Source organism: Phaseolus vulgaris, chromosome 6 (genome assembly GCF_000499845.2).
Source record: "Phaseolus vulgaris cultivar G19833 chromosome 6, P. vulgaris v2.0, whole genome shotgun sequence".
Lineage (NCBI taxonomy): Eukaryota > Viridiplantae > Streptophyta > Magnoliopsida > Fabales > Fabaceae > Phaseolus > Phaseolus vulgaris.
The window spans coordinates 2,951,729-2,977,003 of NC_023754.2; the positions used below are offsets into that span (position 1 = coordinate 2,951,729).

The 25,275-nt window shown below is 35.4% G+C and overlaps 1 protein-coding gene and 1 pseudogene across 1 annotated transcript; one reads left to right on the forward strand and one right to left on the reverse strand.

Moving 5' to 3' along the window:
• Positions 1–578: 578 nt before the first annotated feature.
• On the reverse strand, positions 579–1,046 carry LOC137833225 (uncharacterized). Its single transcript, XM_068641586.1, has one exon. It carries the CDS (start codon positions 1,044–1,046, stop codon positions 579–581), a length of 468 nt encoding a protein of 155 aa, XP_068497687.1.
• A 116-nt stretch (positions 1,047–1,162) lies between these two features.
• LOC137833226 (zinc transporter 4-like) lies at positions 1,163–23,562 on the forward strand (annotated as a pseudogene).
• The last annotated feature ends 1,713 nt before the right edge of the window (positions 23,563–25,275 follow it).

Genomic DNA, 25,275 nt, shown 5'->3' on the forward strand with positions numbered 1-25,275 from the left:
AGTTTGGACGACAAAAGGTGGTGTGAAGAGGATATAAGTCGTCCACACTATTGCATCTCAGCAATTGATTCTTCGTATGGAGATCCTTAACCAAAAATCCAAACTGGTCAAATTCAATAGAAACAAAATTATCAGTTGCAAATTTGCGAACAGAGATGAGGTTCTTAATAAGTTTGGGTGCATGTAGGACTTTATTTAGGGTGAGAGGGGGGTTTGTGTTAGGTTAAAGAGTGTGACCAAAACCTTTAATTGGAACAGTGTGACCACTTCCGACAATTATATTATTATTTAGACTCGAGTGAGAATAAGAGGAGAGTATACCTTTGTCAACCGTCATATGAGAGGTGGCCCCAGTGTCCATATACCAGTTGTCATCTGGTGGTTGAAGAGAGAGCGTTTGCATAGCCGCAACAATATCCGTAGGAACAAACATACCGGTTGAGGGCTCGGCAGGTGCGGACTGGGTGACGAACGCTTGTTGAGGACGAGGGCCAAGGGTGCCAGGGGAAGATGAAGCGGTTGATGGTTGTCATGGTGTCCATGAACTCGTAGGATATGGGCAAGGCGGTGGTGTCCAATTAGGAACCTGACCCCAAGGGTTGTAAGGCAACCACGCCCTCCAAGGTAGGTGGAGCACGAGGGTGCGGAGTATACTGATCTCGTCCACGAGCGCCACTCGAGCGCCCACCTTTATTGCCTTTACCACGACCATATGGTGGTCGAGTGTTGGCACCAGTTGATGTGGTTGGAGTGTTAGAGATAGGACGTGGATTAGGTTGTTTTGATGCAACAAGAGCAATGTCTGTTGTGATAGCACGAGAGCGATGTGTTTCTTCCAAGAGAAGCATATAACGAGCTTTATAGAAAGAGGGAAGAGGATTACTTTGTTCAATGAGGGTGGCAATGGTGGCGTAATCGACTGAGAGTCCCGTCACCAATTGGAGAACTAGACGGTTGTCATTGACCGGGGATCCAACATTTGCAAGTTTGTCGGCAAGCATCTTCAAATGCTGACAGTAGGCCGAAACAGTAGGGTACTGTTCCATATGAATACGAGCAAATTCCCGTTCGAGAAAGACGGTTCTTGAGTGTTTGTTGTCTTGAAAGATGTCGGCAAGGCGGTCCCAAGTATCTGGGCGGTGGCTCCTGGTGTGATGATAGTATGGAGCAGGTTCGTACTAATGGTGCTATATATCCATTGTTTGACAATAGCATCGAGACGTTCCCATTGAGCGTCTTTGGTAATTGGCTTGTCTGCTTTGGGTGGCACGATATGGTCGGCCACGGTAAACGACTTGGCAGTGTTGATAAAGAGTTCCGTCTAATGTGCATAATGGATGTTTTCTGTATCAAGGGTGATTTTGATGTGGTTATTGATATTAGAAACAACAAAAGCAGGATGAAAGGTTGGTGATTTCGAACTTTGAGAGTCGGTCGACATTGGACGATTACACGAGAAGAAGAGAAAAAGAGAAGAATGGATCGGTTAATATGATACCATGAAGATACCATGAAAGAATTGTAATCGCTGATTTATTCCATCAATTTGGTCCCTATTAATACAACTTACAAGAAGATATTCTAGGGTTACTATTATTATTCTAATAATTACAGTATCAACATATTTGAGTAAAAAAGATATTCTAGGAATATATACACTATAATGGAAGACAATAATATCGGTAATAATATTGAAAGATATTATTCTAATAGTTTCATTAACATAGTATTTTAAGCCTATTATTAAAGAAGTTTGTCATTGTTTTCTTTTATGACATTTTAGTATATAGTCCCTTATAGTCCATGCATTTACAACATTAGGAGACTCTTAAAACTTTTACAATAGCATAAACTATTTGCTAGACTATCCAAATATTCTTTTGTCATTATTCTACTTCAACGAATTTGAAACAATTAAGAGAGCTGACAAGATATTACAAAAGATTCATTATAGGTTATGTCTCTACGGTCACTCCTTTGACCTTTATTAAAGAAAGACAAGTTATGGGTTATACCCGTTGTACATTTTAAGCTTTGAAAACAATTATTAAGAAGAATCTTGTGTTGGCTAACCAACTTTTCAAGGCGTTTATCTTGGAAATTTATGACTCTGAATCAGGTGTAGGTGTTGTACAAAGTTAAAATGGTCAACCTATTATTTTTTTCTCAAAAAAATTGGATAGAATGCCTATTAAATTAATTTGAGAAAAATTAAAAAAAAGGAAATTCTTTTAAGGAAAAATATAAAGAAAAAATAAATAATAAAAAAATACAAAAAAATAAAAATAAAACTAAAACTAAAAATATAAAAATTTTATTTTTTATTTTTATTTTTATTTTTATTTTCTTTTTAAAGAAATAATAAACTTTTGGGCCTAGCCTAAAAAAGTAATAAAAAAGGTAAAACAGGAAAGCTAAAAGCAAAAAGTAGAAAATCAAAGAAAAATCAGGAAAAAAAATAAAATGATCACGACACACACCCGACCATATAACTCTTACGTGTGAGTAATTACTGATGTGTCGAAGGGAAATTTAAATTATTGGGAAGTCTTGAGGGTGTTTAACGTTGGAGTACGAGGATGAGAGCGGGAAATGAATAGAAGAGCAAGGGAGAGACGAAGAGTTCGCGTTTGGTAGTGGGTGTGTCGTAGATTCAAAGGAAGCGAAAATGGAAATCATTTTGGCGAAGGGAAGTGTAAACGGAAATCGGTTTGGTCAAGAAGTTTAAGTGGTCATTATGGTACGCTTGTTTGTGGGTGTGTCGTAGACTGAAGGGAAGCGAAACCCAAAACGTTTGTGTGAAACAACAAGCCATTTTCAAAGGGGAAGTATTTATGTTTGCGAACGCTGGTAATATTTATTGGGGTTTTGTTGGTTATTGTGGTTTTGTTTGGTTTTGAAGGAATTTACTTATTTAGGATTGGTGTTATGATTTGTGAGTTTATAATTTTTTTTTGTTTTTGTTTGATTTGTACAAAGGTAAGTGATTTTGTGTCTGGGGTATTTTGGAACATTTTGTGGGTGTTTTTTTTTGTGTTGTCGCTTTTGTTCATGGTGTCATTTCATTGTGGACGTGGATTTTGGTGGAATTGTTTGGTGTATTTGGTTGGAATAAGTGGTGACTTGAAATTTTAACCATACTCAAATACTTGGAAGGGACTACATGCCCATCATGTGTAATAAAAATGTCAATGCACTTAGTTCATGTAAAAGTTAGTGGTGACCTATGATTGAATAAGTAGTGATTTGTGACCAGGTTTATGCACACTAAGTACTTTTTTTAAAATTTTAACTATACTCAAGTACTTGGATGGGGAAATGCATGGTCATCATGTGTGTTCCTTAGAAATTAACTTCAATGGAGGCCAACAACATGTATGTAACACATGTGTAACAAAACTGTCCATGCACTTAGATCATGTGAAAGTTAGTGATTACATGTGAACGAATAAATGGTGAGTTATGACAAACATTATTCATAATAAGTACTTTTTTTAATTCTAACCATACTCAAGTACTTGGAAGGGGCAGTGCATGACCATCATGTGTGTGTCAATTGACTTCAACGAAGACCATCAATATACATGTAAACATGTGTAATAAGAGTGTCCATGCACTTAGTTCGTGTAAACGTTAGTGGTGACCTGTGAACAAATAAGTGGTGATCTATGACCAAGTTTATGCATACTAAGTACCTTTTTTAAATTTTAACCATACTGAAGTACTTGGAGGGGGCAGTGTGTGACCATCATGTGTGTTCCATAAAAATTGACTTAAACAGAGGCAAGCAATATGCATGTAAACATGTGTAATAGTAGTGGTCATGCTCTTATTTTATGTAAAATTTAGTGGTGACCTGTGAAAGAATAAATGGTGACATGTGATCGAGTTTATACACACTAAGTACCTTTTTTAAAATTTAACCATACTCAAGTACATGGATGGGGCAATGCATGACCATCATGTGTGTTCCTTAAAAATTGACTTCAATGGAAGCCATCAATACACATGTAAACATGTGTAATAAGATTGTTCATGCACTCAGTTCATGTAAAAGTTAGTGGTGACTTGTAAATCAATAAGTGATGATATGTGACCAAGTTTATGCACAATGAATACTATTTTTAAATATTAACCATAATTTAGAACATGGATGGGGCAGTGCGTGATCATCATGTGTGTTCCTTAAAAATTGACTTCAATGAAAGCCAACAATATGCATGTAAACATGTGTAATAAGATTGTTCATGCACTCATTTCGTGTAAAAGTTAGTGGTGACTTGTAAATCAATAAGTGGTGATATGTGACCAAGTTTATGCACAATAAATACTGGCCCATAGGTCCGCCCTGCGTTTGACCTGCAAAATGTGGATCAGGTTTGATGGAAGAGGCCCCAACACCAATCCATTGAAAGACAACCAAAATGTCAAATTGAGGCAACCACTAGAGTTATGGTCAAAGAGGGGTCAAGAGGACGCATTCTACATGTCATAAACTCTAGTGTAGAATAGTTTTTACATTTGTGTCAAAAATAACATAGTTTAATTCTTTTGTATTTGTGTTAAAACATGCAAAGTGGCACCTAGAAGGCTAACCTAAGTTTAATTAGAATTTAATACTTCTAATTAAACTAAGGTCCAACCCACATTTAGCCTAAGGGGAGCGCAAGGTTCTAGAACTCCTAGCACATGGAAGAATTCTAGAACCTACCTCACATGTGCTGAATTTTGGAGTCACCTTCCCATGTGCCAACATTTGAATTTCCCTCCAATTCTCTTTTCATTTTCAGCCCACTCTTGCTATATATAGAGGAGTTTGAGTCATGTAAATTCAAGATTAATACATGAGTGAATTGCTGCCAAAATTGTGCCAATATCACTCTTTGCCCAAAACCTCACAGGTTAGACTCTTAATCTTCATAAACCATCCCTTTCCAAGTAGAGTTGGCCTCACCACTCTCAAATCCTACTTCTCATGCACCTTCAAGGTCACCACCACTCTTAGGAAGACCTTGTTCCATCTCCAATCCGTGAAGCTTCCGCAAATCACTTACAAAAACAAAAAGAGGAGGACACAAATCCATCATTTGGTATCAGAGCTATGGTTCTACAAGAGCTAAGTGTCTTCTTTCATTTTTATGTTTGTGTTCTTCTTGTTTTCGTGTTGTTCTTCAATTCTTCATGTTGTCTTGCTGTTTTTTGCATTTTAATTTGATTTAGGTGTTGTTTGAAGAAATTCAATCGGTGCATTGTGTTCAAATTGTTCTTGAGCTTCTAATTTTCACGTTTTGTGTAGGAATCTATATAGAATAGTGTTGCTGTTTTGTTTTTAGTTTGTTTGAGTCTTGTTTGCAATTCTATTCGGTTTATTATATGTGTCTTGAGTCATTTTAATTTCTGAATCCAATTATGTTTTGTCTAAGTCATGTTTCTCCCAATTTGTCATCAAATCCATGTAGTGCTGATTTTGTTGATAATTTTGGTTTCTTGATTTGATTTGAGTTTAGATTTATAATTTGGTGTTTGTTGATCCTTTGGTGCATTTTTCTTTTAGTTTGAGTTCATATTTGTATGTTAGATCCATACAAATTCATATACATTCACTCCATTGTGTTTTTGAAGTTCTTCATTCTGTTTTTAAATTCCAGAATTAGGATTACTCTGTTTTTCAAATTCTATGATGGCTGTTTTTTGTTATGAATTTCAAATACGTTGAAAAAAATTTATGAAAATCTGGATCTATACAGTTTGATGTATTAGAAAATCAAGAAAAAAAAGAATTAGATCAAAAGACAAAATAGAGAAAAAATTATAAATAAAACAAAAAAAGTGTGCATCCTGGCGCCAAAAGATACGGTAGTTGGACAAGAATTTTTAAATATTTATCACAATTATTTGGTGCATAGTTTTGGTGTGATTCCAGCGCCAAAAGTTTGCTAAGACCTTGAATTGTTTGTGGTTCAAATTTCAGAATCAAATTTCAAATAGTCAGCTCAGCATAAATTTTATAAGTCACGCTTTTTGGACCTAAAATTTCCAGTAGTGTTGGTTTTTGGTTTTTCTAATCAATTCTAGTGTCATTCTCTAGGTTCCATTTGTGTGCCACCTTTTATTGAGTGCCTATTTTTATTGCTTGTCCAATATTATTCAATACTCCTTCTTGTTGTGTCCTATAAATCAAATCCATTTTCCGTTGCCCTTTTTTTAAATTTAAATTGTTCTTTGCTTTCATTTCTTGACCTCTAAATTGTTGGTGAACAAAATCCAAATTGGTGTTTGTTAAGTGGAATTAACTTTGTGGTCAGTCCATCCCTACTTAGTAGGTACTGTTTTGAAGATTTTAATTGGCTAACCTTAAGAGGTTAAGGCAAGGAGCTGCAGCAAATACAAATACAAACACATACACATACACTTTGTAGAACACATCAAGGAAGATCAACCACAAGCCAAGGAGTGCATAGTTTAGGAAATCTGAATTTTATTTTGTGTAATTCAATTTCTTTGAGTTGTAATTACATTCAACCTTGATTAATTAGTGGATTAATTGTGTGTAGACGATGTCTTCAATGGCTCCAAGTGTCTAGAAGCCTCACCTTAGGAATCGTCTAGTTTAAAGTTTTGTAGTTAGCAATCTTTAATTTGTGCTTAGTTAATTGCTTTACTTTAATTACTTGTTTTGTATTATCAAACTTGATTTGCATTGTTTAATTGCTTTGCATTGTTTTCCTTTGCATAAAAATTGACTTTTCATTCCTAATTGTGATCTAAGTAAATTACTTAGAAAAAGAATTGTGTGAAGTATTGAGGGATAGGTTTTGGCAAGGAAAGACTTGGTACTTAAGAGATCCTAGTGATCCACCTCTCTATCCTGTCATTACTTTCCTTTTTCTTTCTTGAGGTAAAATAATTTTAACACAAAGCTTTAGTCATGTCAAATCACTCTTCTAAATCTAGTGAAAGTGATATAAAGTCCATTAAAACTCTTTTAAAACAATTAGCCAAGGACTTTCAATCACTCTCATATAGACAATTGGAACATAAGGCACAAATCAAAGAGTTGAAAATGGCTAAAGAAAAGGATGAAAGCTCTCAAAAATCTAAAAAAATATATTCACATGCATCTAGTTCTCACAATCATGAATCTTTTGGGGAAGAAAGTCTTGGGATAAATGAATATTATCAACCACCCCCTAGGAGAACTACAAAAGAAAGAAAAGAAAGCACTAAGGAGGTTAGGGTAGATCTACCTTATTTCCATGGGAAAGAAAATGTAGAAGCCTATCTAGATTGGGAAATGAAGGTAGAACAATTGTTTGCTTGCCATAGAGTAAGTGAGGAAAGAAAGGTACCCTTAGCCACCCTAAGTTTTCAAGATAATGCTATGTATTGGTGGAATGCCCTTGAGAGAAAAAGGCGCCTTCATAAAGACCCTCCCATAGAGTATTGGAATGATCTTAGGGGAGCTTTAAGACGCCGCCATATTCCCTCCTACCACAATAGGAAGTCAATGGACAAACTCCAAGGACTTCATCAAAAAAATATAAGTGTAGAAGAATATTGGCAAAAGATGATGTCATATATAATAAGAGCAGGGATTAATGAAGACAACCATACCACCCTATCTAGGTTTTTAAGTGGTCTCAAACTTGAGATAAGAAACAAAGTTGAACTTTTACCTTATAGAGATTTAAATGACTTGATTCAACTTAGCATTAAAGTTGAACATTTTTTTTTTGAAGAAACAATCAAGTCAAAAACAAAGTTCATACTTTGTATCTTATGACAAGGATGAGTTCCAAAGAGGGGAAGAACATATAAAAGAAACATCTCTAGAAATTTCCCAAAACCTATCCGAGCATATCTCACACACTCAAGCTAGACAAGTTCAAAGTTTAGAATGTCTTGGTAAAGGTCATTTCGCATCTCATTGTTCCAATGAAAGATTTGTGATCTTAAGGAACAAAGATAACAATAGTAGCCAAGAAAAATAAACTAGTGAGAGTGAAGAAAATAAGAAAAAGAAAGAAATAGAAAAGCCAAGTGAGGGTTGTGTGAATCTAGAAAGAATGAGGAATATCTTACAACATCCCTTACAAGCATAGTAAAAATAGAATCTTTAAAGAGGGAATGCATAGGTAAATATATAGTAGTTTATGATTACCTAAGCCACCTTAGGAAAGTTTTCTTAGTGTTTATGGCTAATAGTTTGTTTGCTAATAGTGATAAATGTACTTTCTATGTTGATAGTGTAGTGTCTTTGGTTTTTATAGCTAACAAAAATGGGGTACATGTTGACCCCGAGAAAATTAAAGCCATCCAAGAATGGCCAACACAACAAAATGTAGGAGATGTTAGGAGTTTTCATGGTCTAGCAAGTTATAAAAGGAGAATTGATCATAACTTCTCAAGTCTAGCTTCACCACTCAATGAGTTAGTGAAGAAAGACACTCCATTTTGTTGGACGGAGAAGCATGAGCAAGCCTTTCAAAGGTTGAAAGCTTAACTCACCAATCCACCCATTCTAGCTTTACCAAACTTTGTAAAAACTTTTGAGCTAGAGTGTGATCCATTGGGAGTAGGAATAGGTGTTGGGTTGTTGCAAGGTGGGCACCCAATTGCATATTTTATTGAAAAACTTCATGGTGCAACCCTCAACTACCCCATCTATAACAAAGAGCTCTATACACTTGTGAGGGCCCTGCATGAGTCTTTAAAATCTTTAAAGAGTCAACACAAGTTAAAAATACATGCAAAGTGGATAGGATTTCTTGAGCAAATTCCATATGTTATCGAATACAAGAAGGAAAATACAAATATTGTGGTGGATGCTCTATCAAAGAGACATGCCCTATTTTTAAAACTTGGAGCCCAAATTCTTGGATTTGATAACATACCTAAACTTTATCAAGATTTTGCACCCACTTTTGCTAAGAACCAACATAGAGCACATGGAGGGTTTTATGTTTATAAGGGGTACTTATTTAAAGAAGAAAAATTTTGCATACCCCAAATAACACATAGAAAACTCCTTGTAAATGAGTTACATGAAGGAGGATTCATAAGTCATTTTGGAGTTGATCAAATTCTTGAGCTTTTGAAAGAAAAGAAAATTATGAACTCCTCCCTAAAGAAATATTGTAAAAAGTTGCCAAAAACAATAGAAAAACAAAAAGAATGGCAACTTCATAAAATTGATTTTTATACAGCTGCTCAAACTAACACATTTGTTTTGTTTGATGATTCCCATAGATGGACGTTTGATCCGGGAGGACGAGCATAGTTGTCAAAGCAAGAGGCTGCTATCCGAGATCGACCCTATGGATCTGAGGATAGATTTTCTCAAGAAGGAGGAGATGATGGACACCATCCAGCCACATACATCCCCCTACTAATGACGAGGACGAAGCCTTGGATTTGAGGACAAATCCTTTTCAAGAGGGAGGGGATGATGGAAGAGGCCCCAACACCAGTCCATTGAAAGACCACCAAAATGTCAAATTGAGGCAACCACTAGAGTTATGGTCAAAGAGGGGTCAAGAGGACGCATTCTACATGTCATAAAATTTAGTGTAGAATAGTTTTTACATTTGTGTCCTCCTCTTTTCGTTTTTGTAGGTGATTTGAGGAAGCTTCATGGATTGGAGATGTAAGTTTCAGCCCACATTTAGCCTAAGTGGAGCGTAAGGTTCTAGAACTCCTAGCACATTGAAGAATTCTAGAACCTACCTCACATGTGCTGAATTTTGGAGCCACCTTCTCATGTGCCAACATTTGAATTTCCCTCCAATTCTCTTTTCATTTTCAGCCCACTCTTGCTATATATAGAGGAGTTTGGGTCATGTAAATTCAAGATTAATACATGAGTGAATTGCTGCCAAAATTGTGCCAATATCACTCTTTGCCCAAAACCTCCTAGCTTAGGCTCTTAATCTTCATAAACCATCCCTTTCCAAGTAGAGTTGGCCTCACCACTCTCAAATCCTACTTCTCATGCACCTTCAAGGTCACCACCACTCTTAGGAGGACCTTGTTCCATCTCCATTCCGTGAAGCTTCTGCAAATCACCTACAAAAACGAAAAGAGGAGGACACAAATGTAAAAACTATTCTACACTAGAGTTTATGACATGTAGAATGCGTCCTCTTGACCCCTATTTGACCATAACTCTAGTGGTTGCCTCAATTTGACATTTTGGTGGCCTTTCAATGGATTGGTGTTGGGGCCTCTTCCATCAAGGTTGGCCCGCCTCGCATAAGAAGTAACCAATGGGCCTGCGTGCCAACTCGCATAAGAATTTTTTTTAAAAAGACAAAATAAAATTTCATTAATTATAAAAAAACTTATTCCTACTACTGAAAAATTAAAATTTTATTCGTGTTTCAATTCATTTAATTAGGATAAAAATATAAATTCAAGTATGAGGGTTGTTAGAAGGCTTGATTAAAAATAATTAAAGTTTTGTTTTGCATCTATTTTTTCATATGTATGTATGTAAATGTATAAGAGTATCTTATGAAAATTTTGCTACAAAGTATTTTAATGAAGAGGACTAAGTTTTTAACTATCCTATTAAAATCTCTTCTTTATATTACTTTTTTATTAACAAAATTTAAATATAAGACTTTACTTAAAACTAAATTCAATGTTACTCTTAATACTAATTCCTTTATATGATTAAAATAAAACATTCATTCTTTTAGTACATTAAATTCAATTTTTTTAAATAAAATAAAATAAAACAAAGGTCACACTGCAATAATGAGTGAATGGAGTATGATTTTTTTTTACAAAAAAAAATTAAATAATTATTTTTTATCGCGGGCCAGCAGGCTAACCAGCCCCGCCCCGCCCCGCCTCGCCCCGCCCCGCTGTTGACCCGCGCGGGCTGCGTGTTATGCGGGGTGGGCTTAGATTAGTGAGTTCGCCTCACACTTTTTGTCACCCCTACATGTAAGCAAGTTTATGCACACTACATACTTTTTTTAAAATTTTAACCATACTTACGTACTTTGGAGGGGCAGTGCATGACCATCATGTCTATGTTAATTTTCTTCAATGGAGGCCAGTAATAAACATGTAAATATGTGTAATAAGATTGTTCATGCGCTTAATTCACGTAAAAGTTTGTGGTTACGTGTGAAGGAATAAATGGTGACATGTGAGCAAGTTTATGCATAGTGAGTAATTTTTTTAAATTTCAACCATACTTAAGTACTTGGACAGGGTAGTGCATGACCATCATGTGTGTTCCTTAAAAAATGACTTCAATGGAGGCCATTAATATGCATGTAACTTAGTTCATGTAAAAGTTATTGGTAACATGTGAAGGAATAAGTAGTGACCTATGACTAAGTTTATGCATATTACGTACTTTTTTTTAAATCTTAACCATACTCAAGTACATGGATGGGTAGTACATGACCATCATGTGTGTTCCCCAAAAATTGACTTCAACGGAGGATATCCACTACAAGAAAAAATGATTTTAATGGAGGTTATTTAGTGGAGGTTAATATAACCCTAGGAATTGATTTAATCAACGGAGGTTAACCTTCGTTAAATTCTAAAGGTTTATTCTAAAATTTTAGCAAAATAATAAAGGATTTTTAACCTTCGTTAAATTCCAAAGATTTATTTTAAAACCTTAGCAAAATAATAGAGGTTTTTTTAACCTTCATTAAATTTCAAAGGTTTATTCTAAAACCTCAGCAAAATAACTGTGATTTTTTTAAACTTTCATTAAGTTCCAAATGTTTGTTCTAAAACCTCAACAAAATAACAGAGATGTTTTTAACCTTAATTAAAATTTTCAAATGTTTATTTTAAAACCTCAGCAAAATAATGAAGGTTTTGTTAACCTTCGTTAAATCCCAAAGGTTTATTATAAAACCTCAACAAAATAACTGAGGTTTTTTAACCTTCGTTAAGTTCCAATGGTTTATTTTAAAATCTCAGAAAAATAGTGAAAGTTTTATTAATCTTGGTTAAGTTTTAAAGATTTATTCTAAAACCTAAAATAATAGAATTTTTTAACATTCATTAAGTTCCACATTTTTATTGTAAATTTGAGTGAAATATTTTATATTTTTTAAATCCTAATAAATAAAAATATTAAACTTTTTTTTATAAATAAATAATTAAAAATATAATTTTAATATATTTGATAACTAAATTCTTTAAAGTTTTTGAAAGTGTAAGTTTAGACATGTAAAACTTTTTAAAAATATTCTTAATCTTAAATATTTATTTAATCAAAACTATTTAATTTTTATTTTATTTTATATAAATTTTTATTAAAAATTATCATAAATTATAAATATTATTAATTATATTTTATTAGACACTAGAAAATAATAATTTTAATGAAAAAATAATATAACCACAAAAATAAATTTAATTAATGATTTTTTTTTAATCTCTATTACATATCTATTAACTATCAAAGGTTTATTTCAAAACACCAAATATTTAAGGTTGATTTCGAAACCTCAATAAAAACTTAAATTTATTTTTTATTTTATTTTATTTTTAATTTTTCTCTCATTTTCATCCCTTTCCTCTTCACTTTAAGGTAAATCCTGAACCCCTTCGAGAAAGTTTCAGTATCGTTATCTATAGTTATGTCGCAACAGAAATTTGCTTCTTTCCTCTCTCCTCATGGACTAAAAAAAAATTTGAAAATCTTGCCATTTTGTCTCCCTCTCACTTCTAACCACCTGTTTCTACCACAAAACCTGCTCCTCTTTCTTCACCTTCTTCTAATTATAATTCTAATTCATCATCTTCTTCTTCAACGTCGTTGTCTTGGACCCTTTGCATTTGAATATGTATTATTCGACATGTTTGGCCCATACAATGCATGATCATCATGTCTATGTCAATTGACTTCAGTGACGGCCCATGATATGCACATAAATATGCGTAATAACAGTGTTCATGTTCTTAGTTCATGTAAAAGTTAGTGGTAATATGTGATCAAGTTTATGCACACTGAACACTCTTTTAATTTCTTTACCATAATCAAGTACTTCGATGGGGACAGTGCATGACTATCACGTGTGTTCCATTGAAATTGACTTCAACGGAAACCATCAATGTGCATATAAACATGTGTAATGAGAATGTCCTTACACTTAGTTCATGGTAAAGCTAGTAGTGACATGTGAAAAAGAACTAATATAAAAATCACAACATTTTTTTTTTATCAGCAATGAATAAATAAAATTAAAGAGGATACTTCAGGGGTATCCCAACCCATATACAGTAACCAGAAATGGACTTTCTATATCATCCACAAACAAAACTCTCCTTTATGGTTGGAGCAGAACAACCTTAAAGTGAGAAAACCATACCCAAGAATATAACCAACATCGGCGACCACCGACTACACATATGGAGAACGCCGCTTCATCGATCGGCGATCATGTTGACCTATGGAGAACGCCGCTTCATCAACCGGCGATCATGTTGACCTTTGCATACCTACGGCGACCACCGACTACGCACATGGAGATCGCCGTTTCATCGACCGGCGATCATGTTGACCTTGTATAACTTCAGCAACCTCCGACTACACACATATGGAGAACGCCGCTTCTTCGATCGGCGATCATGTTGACCTATGGAGAACGCCGCTTCATCAACTGGCGATCATGTTGACCTTTACATACCTTCGACGACCACCGACTACGCACGCATGGACATCGCCGTTTCATCATCGACGACCACCGACTACACACGCATGGAGATCGTCGTTTCATCGACCGGCGGTCATGTTGACCTTTGCATAACTTCAACGACCACCGACTACACCCACATGGAGATCGCCGTTTCATCGACCGGCGATCATGTTGACCTTGTGTAACTTCGGCGAATCACACAGCCTAGCACATGGCGGAAGTTGCCTCATACAAACCTTACTATATTTGAATCTGCACTCATCAGTGAATACCTACCGCGTATCATGGCCCCTTCTTGCAACGTTTCCCCCTTCAAAACCCTATACCTTCCTCCAGATTCAGCACCGCATCGGATCAGATATGCCCCCATTAAAATCTGCAGTGTGATGACAGGAAAAGTTGCACCTCTTTACCGTCACCAACAGCAGACCCCTGGAACCTGCTCCTAGCACCAAAAAGAACCCTACAGACCAACTCCTTACCTACTGAGACTCCTACCCTGTACCATCAGTTTTGAACCTCCATCCTTCTCTCATTACAGCTACTTATGCATAACATTGGGTTCATCAACCAATCCGCAAAGCAGCGAGCAGAAGTCTGTTCTTTATGTTTAAGCCATAACCAAGATTTGAGCTGGGCATTGTGGAAGATTTCTTCCGCGTCTACTACTCCTTGATCGAACACTATTGAGTTCCTTTGCTCCCAAATGCATCGAACTATTGCTGCCCACACTCCTCTCCAGATCTGATTATGTTTATTGTTGCTTTGGGCCAAGTAAAAGCTTTCAAAGTGAATCATAATCTCATTATGTTGGACAGATAAAATCTCAATCCATCTATGACACAGATTCCATACACGTTGGGCATGAGCACACTCCACAAATAAATGTTGGCATGACTCCTCTTTTGTTTGACACAAGGCACAAAGAGTATTCTGCATCACCACCCCTCTCCTGTTTAAGGTCACTCTTGTGGGTAGTCTACCCAAGAGTACCCTCCAAGCTGTGGTCAACACATTAGGAAAAGCCTTAGAGCCTTCCAGAGATACTTAAAAGCTTGACACTGGGGGCCCCTATTATGTTTGTCAATGAGATCATAAGCTGATCTCACAGAGTAGCGACCTGAAACATCCCCCGTCCATACCTGCACATCTTTGACAATATTAGCACTAGCCAAGAGTATTTCGAGCTCAGATTCTAAAGGAATTTCCCACTCAAATCACAACATAAACCTTTTTTTTCATTATCTCTATTTATTACATATTAATTATTGTACTAAAATAATGAAAGGAATGAATTTTTATGAACCAATCTTTAGAAATATTTTTTGACATATTCTCTGTTAAACAAAAATTATCATCAAACTATACATTGCAAAAAATATTCAAAAGGTTTAAAATTACAATGTAATCCTCTCTTATGTTTTTGGCCTTTTGGCCATTGTTGGGCATTGAATTTTGGTGAAATTTATAAATGAAGGATATGAAACAAAGAAAATGCAATTCCTTACAACATAATTTGCTTTTGGTTCAATAATTTGTGGGAAAAAAAAATTCTCTTTTACGTTGAATATGGTATCTTGAACCTAGAGTTTAATAGAACGCTAATAAGAATTTTTGGATATAAGTTATGATAAAAAGGATTCAATAATTTTTTGACAACTTAGTTTTATTTTACACTACAATTGAGAGGATTGGTAATAGTTGTGAACCTTTGATCTCCATATTTTGGAAATACCTAATTATTTCATTTCTAGTTATGCAGTATATCTAACATGATATTTTAAACTTTTTCTTAGTTATGTTATTGAAGTATTTTAGTGATTGACTTTTACTATTCAAACATTATTTTGAATGATATCATTTTTTAAACAAGCAATTACTATTTAGTAATATATTTTTTACAAATTTATATATTTTAATAAATGTATTTTTTTATTTTAAATTTATATATAAGTAATTTAATGTTTCATATCCTTTGGACTTGTAGGGATACAAGATGTTCCTTTGGACTAATAGGGATACATGAGAAGAATTACACGGTTAAAAAATCTTAGAAACATAGTAAAATCTAGTATAGATAACTTGTTGTATATAAAATTAACTATTTAAATTCAATGAAAGAAATTCAATTTTCAATTAATTTATTTATGATAAAATAGGAATCAAATAATAGAAAATAAAAATGAGATTAGGGATTTATTTGTTAATTATTAGGCATGACAGAAGATAGAGTGAGATGGGTCCATTTTACTTTTTTTTTCTGTGATCTAGCTCATACACACGAGATTTCAAAAACAAGCTGACTTTACTTTTTTTATTCTTCTCTTTCACACATTGCAATCTAGTTTCCACACAATGGACACACTTTTCCTCTTCTCTCACTAGACTCTTCACATTTAAACTCCCCAAACCCTTTTTTTAATTGGTTCTTACATACTCATGTCGACATTTTATGACATCCTTCGGTTTTTTCATCACCATTAAATTTATTTATTTATTTTTACCAAAATGAGGTTGTTTTTTAAAAAAATCAGATTTATACAAGTCGTGTGAAGTTAATATAATTTTGGTCATATTAATCTAAACGCATGTCAAGTTAACACGATTTTTACCACATCAACTTGAAGTCGTGTCAAATTAGTACCAATTTATTGAAATTGTAATTTTTTTTCTTTTTTATATATTATTAATTATTTAATTATAATTAAAATTGAGTAGTAAGTTATCTAATATTTAAAATTAGTTTGATAAATAAATTTTAAGGATTTAGTTTTTAAATAAATTTGATAAGTTGAACACTTTAAAAAAAATTATTTATCAAATTAATTTTAACTATAATTAAATAATTAATAATATATATTTATTTAAAAAATAAAAAAAAAATTAAAAATAAAATAAAACTATAATGTTGATAAAGTCGTATCAACTTGACATGAATTCAGATTCACGTAACAGTGCCAACTTGACATGAGTTGAGATTGATGTGTTAGTTTCGTATGAAAGAGATTGTACGAACTTATACTACTTGTCTAAATCTGTAATTTTTAAAAAAATAGCCCATCTTATTAAAAGAAAGTCCATGGTGATAAAAAAAAACAACATCTTCACTATTTGTATCATTCTCTCACTATCTCAATCCCTATCTCTATCTATCATGCAAATTAAACCTTAATTAAAATTAATTAACATAATCAATTGTCTACTATTTCATCCTACTGTTTTAACTTCTTAACCCAGTTTCCTAGATCATTCTCCCATCACTTCTTTTTCACTTCACTTACTTTTTTCTTCCTTCTTTATCTAACGATTAATCTATGATGGGTAGATTCAAGAATCAATTGTTTTCTTCTTTTATGTTAATCATTCTGGTTGTACTTCCTCCTAGTTAGAGCAGGAGAATGCACGTGTGACGTCTGAAGATGAAAATCGTGACTAAGGAAAAGCTATGATGATGAGAGTCAAGTAAAGGAGGTTTTTATTAATGAAGGAAGAGGCAATTCACCATCACACTTGAAGTTCTTCCTTCTAGTCTTCTCAAAATTAAAAGAAGACATAAAATAAAGAGAGGCCCAAGCCCAAAGCCCAAGCCCAAGCCCCAGTCCATCCTATGAAGGGCAAGGCCAAGTAGTAAATAATAAAGAATATTGTTGAAGGTGCTTAGAGGGAAACATTAGAAACCTCTATTGTTAAAGCATCTTTTAGTCTTTAGTTAGGAGTCTTAGGAGGGGGGTGTTAGTAGATAGGTGTAGGAATAAATAAGGAGGTGCCAAAGTGAGAGAAGGGATCACACCTTCCTCATGCATTGTTTTAGGCGCCAATTCTAGAAGTTTTTAGGAGGGAGTTTTTGAATTTGTGTAGCTTGCATTTCAGCACCTTAGGCTATAAGTAGAGGTGCTCCCTTTGTATTTTTCAGAATTGAAATTGGAGTAAAGAAACTATACTCAATTTTTGAGTGAGCATTGGAGAGCTTTTGAGCCTTCTTCTCTAGTCTTATCTTGAAGGATCCATGGTGTCCTCAAGTGGCGGCAACACACTCATCTAGGAGCAACCAACCTTCTAGTGGCGTGATCACTCACCTTCTCTTCCATCTCCATAAGCTTTTCTCTTCTCCTTCCTTCCTACTCTTTCAATTGTTCATGTTTAGCTTGTGTTCTTGAGTTTTGGTTTGGTTATCTTTCATTTTCCAGCAGCTGTTCTTATTCTTTTCTGTTTTGGTTCGGTGCATTTTAATTTCCAGCACTTCTAATTCAGTTTGCTTATCTTTTGTTCCATTTTGTTCGGTTCAATTTGACTATAATTAGAACTTCCATATGAGTTTGGAATTGGTGCTAGTTTTTGGAGAGTTCTTGACTTAGAACAATGATCCAATTCTAAGAAAAAGTGCCTAACTATTGTCCAACTCAAGTTGATTCCTAAGAAGGTCAAGAACCTTTCTCTATGTGGCTATTGGAATCACATCATGTGGTATCTAGAGTTTAGGTTTTGTTTTGCTTAATTTTTGAGTTGTGTTGCACTTTATTTTCAAGAGCTCTTTAATTCAAGTTGTTTACCATTCTGTTTTAGGCTTTATTTTGAGTTTCATTGCTGTTTTTCTTTTTGTTACACCAAGTGTTTGTGAAAAGGTTTATGGCACTCATTATTCATATGAGTATGGTTGCTCTTTTGGAATGGCATTCTCCTTCCTTGAGCTGACCTTAAGCTTCCTTTCACTTGTTGTTATATCTTGTGATATGTCTTTTAATTTTGTAATCATGTCAAGTTTTGTCTTAGTCATGTTATTCCATAATTGTCATTACTTCTTGTAGTACTTTTATTGCTTTGATTGTTTCTTGCTTTGGTTTACTTTCTGTTTTGAGTTTATTGCTTGATCCTTTGTGCATTTTCATTTTTAGATTTGAGTTCATGCTTGTATTCTAGTTCTATACAAGTTCCTTTACACAATTTCCATTATGTCTTTGCTAGTTCATCATACTGTTTTTCATTCCTAAATAGGCTCCTCTGTTTTCTTACAAACGTGCTACTGTTTTCAATTTACTGCAATTAATTGGCTCACTGGAAATTTGTGAAAATTTGGATTTAAATTCTTCAAAGTGTTACAAAAGCATAGCAAAAAGAAGTACAAAAAAATTCCAAGTACACAAAAAATGATAAATAAAATACGAAAAGTGTACATTACTGCCGAAAAAAAGACGGTAATTGGGCAGCAATTTTGAAAAATTTATTTCTCTCAATTGGCTTACTTTTTTAGTTCGTTCCAGTGGCATTATTGATTTGAGACATTGAAGTATCTGTGGTTAATTTTTCACATTCCAGTTCTCTTTCAATCGTTCCAGTTAAATCTGTAAACATAGCACAGTTTGCATACAACACTTTTTCTTGTAGTTCTGTTTTTGTTTCTTAAATCTACTCTAGTACTTTTCTCTAGGACTCTTTTGGTGTGCCTTCTTTCCTCATTGAGTTCTTTATTTTCTTGCTTGTCTTTCATTCCTTAATCTTTGAGTTTGTCTTACATATAGTTTTCCTTTTGCAATTACCTTTCTTTGCTTATACCTTTTCTTGTTTGTCTTTATTGTTTCATTGGTTTTGTGGTGGTTGCCTTTGAGATTGGTGTGCTTGCTTTGACATCTTTCATTTGAGGATTCCAAGACCTCAAGATCAGATTGGTGCAAGGACATTATTTCTTTGAGAGTGACCTATTTTTCTGCCTCAATTCACTTCGGCATTTTTGCTTAAAACACTCACTGTTTTTGCTAATTTTTGTTTCTTAACTTGTTTGCTGTTTTTGTGTGTTTGCTGTTTTTTTATTTCCAAAATGGCTGGATTTTCAAGTGATGCATCATACAAGCAGAATTATCCTTCCAAAGCTTCAATCCTTGGTGAATTACATGAAGCTCAAAGAACCATTAGACGCTTGGAGGAGAAATTGCAAAAGATGGAGGTGCAACAAGCTAGACCATCTCCTTCAATTCATGATGAGCATCATAAACCTTCAACAAGAGCTTCTTCCAATGATTTTGGCCGTGAAGATGAGCATAGGAGAAGGAGAACTCCACCCCAAGTCCATGGACAAAGACATCATCACCAAGGGGAAAGAACTCACTACGACAATGGCTTCTATCAAGATGCAAAGTCTAGGCTTCCTTCGGTCAAGCTTCCTTGTTTTAATGGCTCTAGTGATCCTAATGTATATTTAGATTGGGAGGCTAAGTGTGAACAAATATTTGAGATCCATGAGATCCAAGATGAGCATAAGCTTAAGCTAGCCACTTTAGAGTTTAGTGATTATGCCATGAAATGGTGGCATGGTATTGTAAAGGACATTATCTATCACAAGGGTCCTCCCGTGGACTCTTGGAACTCTTTAAAGGATCAAATGCGCGCTAGATTTGTGGCCCCACATTTTAGGAAAGACCTCATGTTGAGACTCCAACGGTTTCAACAAGGCACGCTAAATGTGGATGAATATTATAAGGAGCTAGAAACGCTTGTGCTTAAAATTGAATTAGAGGAAAGTGAGGAAGCTATGATTGCTAGGTTTGTGAGTGGTCTTAGGAAGGATATTCAAGACATTGTTGAGTTACAAGAGTATTCATCATTGGGCTCTTTAGTTCATCTTGCAATGAAGGTGGAAGCCCAACTTGCAAAGAAAAATATTTTTAAACATATTCCCAAAGATGATTACTACAACAATTCTTGGAAGAACAAAAAGTCTTTTTCAAAATTTCCTTCCAAAGATTCTTCTTTCAAACCCAAGGATCCTACGTCATCTACTTCTAGGCCTAAATCCCCAATTAAATCGTCTAGTCAAAAGTGCTTTAAATGTTTGGGATATGGTCACATTGCGGCTAATTGCCCTTCTAAACGAAGTATGTACATACATGAAGGCATTGTAGTTAGTGAGCATGATTCCAATTCACCTAGGCATTCTTCACCTTCTAGACCATCAAGTGAAAATGAGAGTGAAAGTCCTTGTGAAGGTGACTTATTGATGGTAAGACGTATGTTGGGCACAATTCCAAAATCTTTGAATGATACTCAAAGAGAAAATATTTTTCACACTCGATGTCTTATCAACAACAAGTTATGTTCCTTGATTATTGATGGGGGAAGTTGCACTAATGTGGCTAGTACAAGAGTTGTGGAGAAGTTAGCCTTACCCACTATCTCTCATACCAAGCCCTACAAATTACAATGGCTTAGTGAAGTAGGTGAAATCATGGTGAATAAACAAGTCCTCATTAACTTTGAAATAGGAAAGTATAAAGATGAGGTTTTATGTGATGTTGTGCCCATGGAAGCATCTCATCTTCTTTTAGGAAGGCCTTGGCAATATGATAGACATGTTTTACATGATGGCCTATCCAATACAATGTCTTTTTCCTTCCTAGGGCGCAAGGTTATATTAAAACCCCTCTCTCCCAAAGAGGTTCATGAGGACCAAATAAAAATGAAAACTAAAAGAGAAAATGAGAAAGAAAAAGAAGTAAGTACTACACCGAGTCACACCATTTTCTCCTCTAAATCCATCATGTTGACTCGTGTTATGCCTCAAATTGACCCTCCAAGGTCTTCTTCTTCTTTATCTTTTTCATTACCCAAGGTGCCTATTTCAACACCAACTTGGTTAAAATATGTTAGGGATGATTTTTTCATACCTCCTAATGGGTTTCACCATTTAAGAGGTCTTTTTCCAAAAAACATCATCATTCCCAAACAAATTTTTCCAACTTGGTCGATTTATAGGACCTCCTTTTCTGCAATCCCTTTGGTTCCATCTGCTAAGTCATGTATTCCTTTTTCTTACACTTTTGATTATAAAAGTAAACTGACTTTGTTATATGCATGGATTCAGAATTCGTGGGCGAATTCTCTCCAACTCGGGGAGTATGATGAGAGTCAAGTAAAGGAGGTTTTTATTAATGAAGGAAGAGGCAATTCACCATCACACTTGAAGTTCTTCCTTCTAGTCTTCTCAAAATTAAAAGAAGACATAAAATAAAGAGAGGCCCAAGCCCAAAGCCCAAGCCCAAGCCCCAGTCCATCCTATGAAGGGCAAGGCCAAGTAGTAAATAATAAAGAATATTGTTGAAGGTGCTTAGAGGGAAACATTAGAAACCTCTATTGTTAAAGCATCTTTTAGTCTTTAGTTAGGAGTCTTAGGGGGGGTGTGTTAGTAGATAGGTGTAGGAATAAATAAGGAGGTGCCAAAGTGAGAGAAGGGATCACACCTTCCTCATGCATTGTTTTAGGCGCCAATTCTAGAAGTTTTTAGGAGGGAGTTTTTGAATTTGTGTAGCTTGCATTTCAGCACCTTAGGCTATAAGTAGAGGTGCTCCCTTTGTATTTTTCATAATTGAAATTGGAGTAAAGAAACTATACTCAATTTTTGAGTGAGCATTGGAGAGCTTTTGAGCCTTCTTCTCTAGTCTTATCTTGAAGGATCCATGGTGTCCTCAAGTGGCGGCAACACACTCATCTAGGAGCAACCAACCTTCTAGTGGCGTGATCACTCACCTTCTCTTCCATCTCCATAAGCTTTTCTCTTCTCCTTCCTTCCTACTCTTTCAATTGTTCATGTTTAGCTTGTGTTCTTGAGTTTTGGTTTGGTTATCTTTCATTTTCCAGCAGCTGTTCTTATTCTTTTCTGTTTTGGTTCGGTGCATTTTAATTTCCAGACTTCTAATTCAGTTTGCTTATCTTTTGTTCCATTTTGTTCGGTTCAATTTGACTATAATTGGAACTTCCATATGAGTTTGGAATTGGTGCTAGTTTTTGGAGAGTTCTTGACTTAGAACAATGATCCAATTCTAAGAAAAAGTGCCTAACTATTGTCCAACTCAAGTTGATTCCTAAGAAGGTCAAGAACCTTTCTCTATGTGGCTATTGGAATCACATCATATGAGGTATAAATAACAGCTTTGTTATCCATTCTGATTGCGATTGCAATTGGGGTGCATACTCCTCTTTTCGGCAAAGTGATACCTGCGTTGTGTTGTGGCAATGTGCACTGGCATGGGGACTCTCATGGTAGATACTTATGCCACTACTTATTTTCAAAAACACCATTCCAAAGAAATACAAAGTGAGAATGAGATATGCAGAAAGAGGAAGGGCACGTTCATCTGCAACACATGGTCATGCTCATGGCCCTGTTCACTCCAATGATCATTCCTCCCAACTTCTTCGTCATCTGGTTATATCACAGTATTCATCATTTCTTGATTTGTCCATTGATAGATACCTAATTTGAAAGGTTTTTAATTGTTTAATGGGGTTTGGTAGGTATGGTTGATAATGGTTTGAGATTGATGGTTTTGAATTTGTTGCAGGTGTTGGAGTTGGAAATTATTGTTCACTCTTTTATCATTGGGAGCTGAGAGTCCCAACACAATAAGACCACTGGTAGCTGCATTGACTTTTCATCAATTCTTTGAAGGCATGGGACTTGGAAGCTGTATATCTCAGATATTCTATCCATTTATGAACTTTCTTGGTGGACTTAATGATGTGAGTGGGACCATGTGTTGTTGGGTTAGTATGAAACAAATAAATATGATTAAGATGATTGGTTAAGATTTTGAAACTTGTTTTATTGTTCTGTCTATTACTAATTAATGACATTTGAAATGAACTGTTGCAGGCAAATTTCAAGAGAATATATGTTAGAGTACCCACAATGGGGATTGGAATTGGCATAGTAACAAATGTTTATGATGAGAACAATCCAACTATTCTTATTGTGGAAGGAGTGTTCAATGCAGCTTCAGTTGGGATCTTAATTTACATGGCACTTGTTGATCTTCTTGTCACTGGTTTCATGAATCCAAGGATGCAACAGAATGGCATAGTCCGTTTAGGGATTGTTAAGTGTATAACAGAATGACCTTTATGTAACTGCATGGCCTTTATGTAACTGCATGGGTATTCCTATATATACCCTTACGCATTATGTAATATGTAGCTTTTTCTGATACATAATGAGATATAAGTCTTTTCTCTTTCTTGTGCTCACTTGACCTATTATGGTATCAGAGCCCTCTGTTTTTCTTTTTTGTCATGTCTTCCGCTACATCCATAGTTTCTTCTTCTTCTTTCTCTTCTTTCCCTTCCCCTCACTTCTTTACCACACCGATTTCATTGAAACTGTCTGAAGAAAATTTTCTGCTGTGGAAGCAGCAAGTCCTTGCAACCACTGATGGGTTACTACTTTCTCATTTTCTTGATGGCTCTCGTGTCCCTTCCTCTATTCTTCCACCTGCCACTGAGGGTTCCTCCCCGTGTGTCAATCCTGCTTTTACCCGGTACAAACAACAAGATAGTTTGCTCGTGGCTTGGATGTTAGCCTCCATGACCACACCGTTCCTCACCAAGATGGTGGGTCTTCACTCCTCGGCTGAGATTTGGGATGTTCTTCACACCTATTTCGCTGCCAACACACGTGCACAAATCAAGAAGTTTAGATTGCGCCTCAAGAACCCCAAGAATGAGCGATCTGTTTCCACCTATCTCTTGGATATCAAGAAGACCGTTGATCTTCTTGCTGCCATAGGAGCCCCTGTTTCTGTTGAAGATCATGTTGAAACAATTTTAGATGGTCTTTCTGCTGATTTTGATCCTTTTGTTGCATCCATAATGTCCCGAAAAGAGGTGTACACTATTAATGAAATCGAAGCTCTCTTATTAGCTCAAGAAGAGCGTTTCGCTAAACATCTTCAGGTTGATCATCTCACTGTTCCTCCCACTGTTGATGTTGCTACGTGGACTCCTACGCGTTCCACCAATGGCAAATCTCAACGCAAGCCTGGTGGCTCTCATGGTGGTCGTGGCTTCATGCATGCTTCTTTGAATCAAGGACGTCATTCCAACTACAGACCCTCGCATACTGAATCTTGGGTCTCGCTTCGCCCTGTTTGTCAAATTTGCAAAAAACATGGCCACTCTGCGGATGTGTGTTGGCAACGGTATCATCCTTCTTCGTCTAACAATATGACTGCCAATTATTCCTCTTTTTCTTCTCAGGATTGTGTTCCTAGCGACGCGTCCATGCTCGATGCACCTTCCTCCATGGATGACCCTCTGTGGTATCCGGATAGTGGCGCTACTCACCACATCACCAATTCTTCTTCTATTTATTCCGATAAACAACACTATGCAGGTTCTGAAACGGTTAAGATGGGTAATGGAAAAGGTTTGTGCATCTCCCATATTGGTTCTGCTTCTCTATCCTTTGCTACTCACAGTACATCCCTTCGTTTAAACGATCTTTTGCTCGTGCCTGATATCACCAAAAACCTTCTAAGTGTCTCAAAATTCTCTCGTGATAACAATGTTTTCTTTATATTTTACCCTCACTCATGTTATGTTGTGCATCAGGATACGAAGCAAGTCCTTCTTCAAGGAACTCTTAAAGATGTGTTGTACACTTTTCCTGGCTTAAAGGCTTCATCACACTACTCTGCTAATTCTCTTTCTTTTACTGGAAACAGTGCCACTATCAACCTTTGGCATCAACGTTTTGGTCATTGCCATTTAAAATCCTTAAAGGAAATTCTTTCGTCTTGTAATATCTCTGTAAAACCTGATCTTCATTTTTGTG